An 8,451-nucleotide genomic window follows, 5' to 3' on the forward strand; every position below is an offset into this window, starting at 1 on the left:
GGATTCACTCAGCAGAACATAAAGCAAGGAATCCTCCACACAAGTGTTGCCTCGGTTGGCAATCTAACCAAGATTCTAATGCAGTTCATTAGATCTTGCTGTGATATTCTGAAATAAGATTTTAACATACCCTAAATTGGCCTTTTTAAATTTTTATTTCTTTAAGATTTTTAAAATGCTTTTTATTTATTTTGAGAGAGAGAAACAGCATGAGTGAGGCAGGGGCAGAAAGAGAGAGAGGGAGAGAGAGAGAGGGAGAGGGGGAGAGAGAGAGAGAAAGAGAGAGAGAGAGAATCACAAGCAGGCTCTGCACTGTCATTGCAGAGCTTGACTCAGGGCTCTATCTCATAAACCATAAGATCATGATCTGAGCCAAAATCAAGAGTTAGACGCTTAACCGACTGAGCCACACAGGCGTCCCCTAAGTTGTCTTTTTTAAAGTCTCACAGTTAGTAGCATTTTTCTTAAGTCAAAGGCTATATGCAGAGGAAACTGAATTTTGGATCTATCAGTGCAGTCTCCTACCTGGACAACTGCACTCTGAGCAAAGAGGAGAATACAATTCATTTGGGAGAATCGGGCAATTAACCTGATCATAATCACAAAATGATGAAGACTAAATTGATTCTGAATTACTGAATCTATACTCCCCAACACTCTGCTTTTCCTAAGGCTTGGGATTTTGGCAGGTCACCCCATAGCTCTCATCAGCCATTTACTGAGCACCTACTGTGTGTCAGCACAGAATCTGACATCATCTCCAAGCACAACAGAGTTCGGCCCCTGGGGTGTACGTACATTTTGCCTGTCTCCAGTCATCTAGATTCAGGGCGAGATCAGAGAGAGAGAGAGTCAGTTGTTTTCAGGAAAAAAAAAGTTAATGAGCAGAAGGGCAATTATTTTAGATTAGAAGGTTCTATGAGATGAAGCAGAAAAGGATGTTGTTTGCAGCATAAACCAACTATGAAGCACGCGTTCTTGAACCCTCACTACATACACTGGCTCTAAGATCAAGCTGACCACACACAGCAATCTGCAAATGCAAGAGAGGGGCCCCAAGACCACAGAATTCCTTTATAGCTGAGACTTGCCTGCAGTCTTTTGTTCTGGGCAACTCCGCAGTGAAAAAAAGCAGGCAGGCCAGATTTTAAAGTCCCATAATAGTGAGTAACTTTAATTAAAGTCTCCACAGGCTCACAACTTTGTGGTGCCTGGGGAGTTTCCAATTCTGCATTATCAACCAATCCAAACAGAAAGAGAGCAAGTAAAAGACATTGATTTAAAAACATGACAAAAAGTCAGTTTAATATAAACATCATAAATATAATATGAACAAAGCTGGAGGAGGGCCAGGTGGCTTGGCCGGGATCCAGATACAGCCAAGGTTGTGGGAAAGTGAGAGGAAATCTGGGTCCAATTTGCTTAAACAACACAGCTGGGCTGGGATGACTCACAAAAGTCTAAGTGTGAGGACCTAGGGGAAAGTTCTCGAAAAAAATGTCTAACTAAAATAATCCAAGAGACTCACTTGTTTTCCTCCTTAGATATACTAAGAAGTGTACTTTCTCTCCCACTGCCAATTCTTGGGTCACTGCCATCTGACACTCCAGGTCCTACCTAGAGCTACTCCCTACTCACCCAGGGAGTGAGGGGCCTTGCATTTCAGCCTCAGCCCGGCCACTAGTCACCCGTGTGGCCTTGCCCTCACCACCTGAGTTCCTCCTCTGAGACATGATGGACCTGAGCTAGATGGCCCTAAGGGTCCCTTCCAGTTCTAAAATGTCCTCACTTGAAGGAAGGCAGGAAGGCAGGAAGGCAGGAAGGCAGGAAGGAAGGAAGGAAGGAAGGAAGGAAAGAAGCAGGANTGTCCCTTCCAGTTCTAAAATGTCCTCACTTGAAGGAAGGAAGGAAGGAAAGAAGCAGGAAGGTAGGAAGGAGGGAGGGAGGGAGGAAGAAAGAAAGAAAACCTTGCTCAGGTGTTATCAGGGCTTGTCATTGCTTTGACCCCTGTCCTCAAGGAGCCCTGCGTGACCCAGCAGAAAGCTCACATTTTCAATGCACATTGACACCGCTGATCTCAGACTAAATTTAACCTTAGTTTGTTCCAGAGGACAAGGCATGGCCTTTGTCCTGAACTTCCTCTGTATGTCATACTATGACAGGTTGCCAACAGCAGAGGGAGGGAAGAGCGTCTCCTGAACACCTCCCAGTGGTTTATAACTACGGCAGTATCTAATTAAAGCCTGAAAGAAGCCAGTTACATCGACAAAGATCCAGAAACACAGTCTAAGAGGAAACAGTTTATGGAAATAGAACTTAATGAAAGTAGCAAGAGCTCTATGATTTGATGAGAAGGTACAGGCCCTTTTCAGGCTGAGGGGCTCACGACCCGCAGGGAGGGCTTCCCTGTGACAGGGTTGCACACGGAGACAGAGGCGGGCTTTAGTTCACCGGGAGGGCCGCGCTGAAACACACAAGGACCGCTTTTGTTCACAGCAAGGTTTTCACTTCAATTATCATGATTAATAATAACAAATTCTGCGTGTAAGTGCCAATCATAGAGTGCTATGCTTCCCAAGACTTGTTTAACCCACATGGCAACCCTGCAAGGTAAGTAGCATTCTCCTGTTTTATCAAGGGGGAGATGAAGGATCTTTTGCCGTGGCCACATAGCTGGGAAGCTCAGGTCTTTGGGGTCCCAAAGCTATACTCCTGACCTCTACGCCCCCCTGCCTCCATTCACGGAGGTATTAGGGAGCCCCCAACTCTCTGCTATACCTGGCCCCAGGGATTATCATTAGAGAGTAGGAGGCCATCGGTGCCCTCCGGGAACTCACAGAGCAGGCTGAAGGCAGGCAACGCCCACAAGTAATGCACATGTGGACCACTAAATCCTCTCTGAATCCTCAAAGGTGCTAAAAAAGCAAACAAACAAACAAACAAAACAAAAAAACCCAGCAAGTGCATTTAAGGAAAGTGTAAAGGAAAAATACAGAGGTGGAAGCAGGGACAGAAAGAAAGAGGAAAGGAAGGTTCAAGGCATAACCCAGCTCATCGGATACATGAGCCAATCAGCCCTTGCAACCCAGGAGACAGCGCCTACACCGTGCAGATTCCAGAGGCTTTCACCAGCCCCCCCCAACCCCGCCCCCAACAACAACTCCATCACCACAGAGATTTTTCCTGGTTAGCAAATGCAAAGAGGACATGTGTAACGTGTGGGTTTTGTTTTAAATCAACTCATTGCTTCTCCTCTATGAGCCCTAGAACGTGCCAGCATGTGGAGCTGCTAGGAGAGAGATCTCAGAGCATGGAAGACCAAAGTCGTTGCCAAAATCCAATCCCCGCTTCCACAAGGCAGTTCCAAATCCCTTCTCCGCCCCACTCTCCGCTCCTAACCGGGCCTGGCTCGGGTGGTGAAAACATGCTTACCAGGGGCAGGAGGAGGCGGGGTGGCAGGAACATTTTCACCTTTAGAGGCTTCACATTCCTTTAGCCTGTTCTTCAGAGCCAGGATTTCCCGGCGAATGGCCAGGACGTTGTTTTTGTCTAGCGTCTCAAGCTGCTCTACCACGAGACTCATATTCCTTATCTAAGGAAATAAAAATGCAGAGCGACTTTGTGTTATTGTGCAATTTCTTTCATAAACATTCCAGGGCTGAATTTGTCACTTAGTGAAACGTTGCTAGAGAATACACCCGAGATTCTTCTGAATGGTTTCACTTGGAAGAATACATTTTATGGTTTAGCGTGAATGCCTGTCAGATCTCAGGCAGATGTGTGTGACAAGAAGAAAATGGCAAAGATTTTAACAGATTTAATAATAGAGCACAGGCTCAGTCTACGCATCCACAAAGGTCCATTAAAGTTCATTTCTAATAACCTTCCCCTATAAACTCGTGTTTACTCATGTTATATTATAATTAAGTTTTAACGAATGGCGAGGGCCAGAGAAAACTTAAATTCTGAAATATGTAAGTAGGATTCTCAATTACAGCCCACATCATGACCATGCTAGTAAATTCTCGTTGAGATAAATTACCCAACCATAGCATTAATGTGATGGTCTTTATCCATAGAGCTTAAACGGCTTCACTAAAACATAATCGCACAAAATTCCTTTAAAGAGGTTTGCCAGTATGTGAAGAAGTGTTCCAAGAGGGATCAAGGATTGCATGATCATTCAAAAGGAGAAACAGTCCTAGCACTTCCAGAATCAGGTAAATTGTAGCTTTCTAGTCCCACAAGGATAAATGCAGAACAGAGAAGGCAACCCATCTTACTCGGCCACGGAGTTGTTCAGATTTATATCTTCTCCTTTCTAGAGACATTGAAAGGCCACTTGGTCTGGGGCAGGACCTCTGGATGACACCTGTTTCTCAATGAACATGTTCCCATTGTATGTAACTCACTATTCAAAGACAGAGTCCCACCAAAAGTGGGACACAGGACATGCCATGTGGTCATGAGAGAGGGCAGAATTGGAAGTCAGAAGAGAGATCCACAGCACCTGCCCACTGAGGAGAATTTATTATTAACACTCTCGGAAGTGAGTTTGTGACTTACCTCCACTTCCAGCTGGTCAACAATTGTCGAACTTCCAACAAAACTATCCTTCAGCTGTATGATCAGTTTCTCCATCTCCTTCACTTCTAACTTGATCAGCTCAAAGTCCAGTTCGGTATAAGAAATGCTATCCTTTTCCATGATCTCTACTCGGACAGTTAGGTTTACAAGCTTCTTTTCATACACGCTGATTAATTGGACATACTCCCTTACCTGAAAGGGAATCGAAAAGTTTAAGTCAATTTCCAAAGTAATACTATACAGTCTTCCTCCACTACCAAGCCCGTGGGGACTACTTGTTTGCTGTCAATGTGTTGTTTCCTTTTTCTTTTTTTGGTAAATAAATGGATCAAAAATATCAGGGTGTCGGGTGACTCGGTTAAGCATCTGACCCTCGAGCTCAGCTCAGGTCTTGATCTCACTGTCATGAGTTCAAGCCCCATGCTGGGCTCCACGCTTCATGTGAAGCCTACTTAAAAAAGAAAAGAAAAGAAAGGGATCAAAAATATATTTAGCAATATATTTTTGCAAACACACAAAAAAACATTATTACAATTGGTGGGGCGGATTTTGCACTTGCCTAGACTAAAAATAATTTTGCTTTGGAGTCATCGTTCACATTTTAATTTCCATTTCAATGTTTGAAGGTACTAGGTCTCCAAATTAAACTGGTTTGAACCAGACTCCCTTGCCCATCTCCCTCCTCCTTTCCCCAAGGCACATGCTGTATCTAAATCAGGGTTTCCCAACCTCAGCACTATTGTTATTTTAGGCTTGACCATTCTTTCTTGTTGGGGGCGGGGCTTTCTTGTGTACTATAGGATGTTTACCAGCATTCTTGGCCTCTAGATATCACTAACACCCACAGACCTTCAGCCTTGACAACCAAAAATGTCCCANCAGACTACTGACTTAAGTAGATTGTTCATGTAAACCCTTTACATGTACCAGTCTCTAGTGTTGAGCTGGTGTGGGCAATTTCCAGAACATCTAGCTCTCCCTGGAAGTGCAAGTTCAGAAGCCACAGTGCAACTTGCACAGAGATGTAGAGCAAGAATACAGGTCTAGCCACAGGGCTAGTTGGTTGAGTGTCCGGCTCTTGATTTCAGCTCAGCTCAGGTTTGTGAGTTTGAGCCCCATGTTGGGCTTCATGCTAAGTGTGGGGCCTGCTTGAGATTCTCTCTCTCTCTTTCTTTGTCTCTCTCCATCTCTCTGTCTCCCTCTGCCCCTCATCCCAGCTCTCTCTCTCTCTAATAAAAATAAAAATAAAGTAATAAGGGTCTAGCCCTAAAAGGACACCACCCTGTGTCAACATCTTTACTACAAGTTCCTCATCACTAGGAGTTTGAGCTTTAAAAGACTCATCTATCCTTGCCTTCCAACCACCAACCTAACAGAGCTTCCATTTTATTTGTTATGCACATACGATGTCACAGGTGTGCTCCAAGAATCAACGGTTATTGGTGTGGGGGGAGTTGTTTTGGGGTGTTCACTGTTGTTCTGCATGGTAACTGTGGTCTCGAACAGATAAGGATGCAGCACAGCTGGCTGTTAACCTGAAGAATCAGTCTGGCTCATGTTCCTGCCTCAAAACCTCTGATCATAATTATGGCCAGATTATCGGAAACAGATAAATGTACTTTCCAACGTGGTGTTATTTTACTATATCTTTAACAACAAGATGAGTTGAGCTCAAATTGACCATGAAGACATAGGAAATACTTTGGAGCTTGATCCACCTAAACTCAAAGCTGACTTCAGTACTGAGTAGGCAAATCACTTCATTTCTCTAATGAAGAGAGAATAAACCTCCTATAAACTGGCGGTAATGGTAATCAAGTTTACAAGATTATTGTAAAGACCAGGGATTATGCATACTAAGTGCCTCACTTACTAGATGTCTACAAGTTACAGCAATTAGAGAACCATGATTTCAGGTTTTTTTCAGTCTCACCTTTTAATTTATTGTATTTCACTGCACAACACATCGTTCAATCAATGTTCTTTGTTTATAAGTTGCCCAAATGTCTCCCAGACTGCCTCGACCTTCTCATGCATGAGGATCCATCAGCAAACGTGTCGTACTAAATAACTTGCCCCAAATGCCACAACCCTCCAGACAAAGAAAACCCTGAGCTGTCTTTTTGTCGTCCCCTCCTGAGTACAGTCACAGGAAGACACACCATAAACAACAGAAAAGTATACAATGCTTTCAGCCTCTCTTGTAAAGGCAGCTCCCTGTCTTCCCTGTGTACTGACAGATAATGGATCAATGTAAGGCAGTCACAACCCTCTTCTGCGAGCCTGTCCAATCAGGCCTTCCCCCCAGGCCTCTGGATGAATGGTGATTTCCAAGGCAACGTAGGGATGGCTCTAATAATTCACCTGAAAATTCAAAAGCCCTCAGCGGAAGAGATAGCTTGGGAGTGAAGGCATTGCTGCCCTTCTGCATCTCTCCTTCGAGGCTGATAATAGCATGGCAGAGAGAAAAGGGACTAAGATGATGTCGGAGACCCAAATTCCTGACCTGGCTCACCCAGCCAAGGGAGGAATGACCTACACATTTATGTCTCTTGACCTTCATGAACCTCCACGTTTCCCTCCCTAACATGGGAAGAACACTGGCCCATCTACCTTAAAGAGCTGCTTGAGAGTAGACCAGGACTGAAAGCATTTAAAAACACAGAGAAGAGGGTGCTTGTATGTGGCTTAGTCGTTAAGCATCTGACTTTGGCTCAGGTCATGATCTCACAGGTCATGAGTTTGAGCCCCACTTCAGATGAAGCACGAGCCCTGGGTGAGCCCCACCTTTCTCCCTCTCACTTGTGCTCTCTCTCAAAATAAATAAATAAATACAATTTTCAAAAAGCAACAAAGGAAGCTGTTATTACTGTTGTTATTATCAATGTTGCACAGAATTTCTGATGCAAGTCTCAGCTGGCAGGTCAGTACCTTTCTTAGGCCTCAATCACAAATTTCTTTAGGACCAGTTACTGACATTTTTGGAACGAAAAGTTCTCCCACCTACTCCGTACTTCCACCTCGCCAAATATTAGCAAGGCAGATGCCACCTGCCTCCTCCCAGGACTGGAATTCAGTGTCCCATACTCTTAGCCCTGGCAAGCCACACACTTCTTAGAGCAGCGTGGGGTTTCAAACTGCCCTTCACACTCTTGCCAGCAAAGAAGACATGCAAATCAGCAGCTTCCACTATTTCAAAGCAAATGACTCTAACTGAAAAGATCTTTACTTAGGATTTTCCTCCACTTGTTATGTTTTTATGCATAACTTCTTATCTGTACTTGATTATGCTGGAATAAGGCTATGAATATTAATGACTGGAATTTATAATTTAGTGCTGTGCCTTTTCTGCTGATTAATTCAAGGACATTTTATTTCTTAAGAAGCTAGTTTCCTAGAGTAGTCAAACACATTTTCCTGGACATTCATTGAGACGTAGAATATTTATCTCCCAATTCGGGCTAAAAGCAGGGTCTCAGCCTCATCATCATTTTTGTCTTAACAGATAACTGTGCCAGATGATGATGAGGTAGCTAAGTTTAAATTTCTCAGGAAAACTTATTTTGAATCCTGCAGTAAAGTCAGAGCTCCTTGTAAATTAAATGGCATTGTGTTAAATAATGCATAATGTGATTATAGCCTAGCTTGGACTTCACCTGTGCAGAAAACAGGAGCTTCTCTAATTGATTTTTAACTTGGCTAAAAACATAGAAGGGGTCAAAACTGGAATGCCAGGTCACATTGCCCCAGCAATGTGTTTCTCTGAGGATAACTTTCTCTGGCTAGAAAAAAAGCCCTGATCAGGGGGTTGGAGTCAGGGTTTTTACCAAGGCTGTGTGACCTATTTGAATCGATGCAAATTTT

The 8,451-nt window shown here is 43.8% G+C and overlaps 1 protein-coding gene across 1 annotated transcript in view; it reads right to left on the reverse strand.

Moving 5' to 3' along the window:
• Positions 1 to 2,386: 2,386 nt before the first annotated feature.
• LOC144222582 (olfactomedin-4-like) overlaps positions 2,387 to 8,451 on the reverse strand; it is a gene marked incomplete at both ends in the record, with an annotated part of 8,155 nt that continues 2,090 nt past the window's right edge. The window contains 4 exons of the mRNA XM_077753080.1: positions 2,387 to 2,464; positions 2,779 to 2,915; positions 3,433 to 3,592; positions 4,567 to 4,779. Coding sequence (XP_077609206.1) covers positions 2,387 to 2,464; positions 2,779 to 2,915; positions 3,433 to 3,592; positions 4,567 to 4,779 — 588 coding nt within the window. The remainder of the gene's footprint in view (positions 2,465 to 2,778; positions 2,916 to 3,432; positions 3,593 to 4,566; positions 4,780 to 8,451) is intronic.

Source organism: Crocuta crocuta, unplaced genomic scaffold (assembly GCF_008692635.1).
Source record: "Crocuta crocuta isolate KB4526 unplaced genomic scaffold, BGI_CrCroc_1.0 scaffold4307, whole genome shotgun sequence".
Classification (NCBI taxonomy): Eukaryota; Metazoa; Chordata; class Mammalia; order Carnivora; family Hyaenidae; genus Crocuta; species Crocuta crocuta.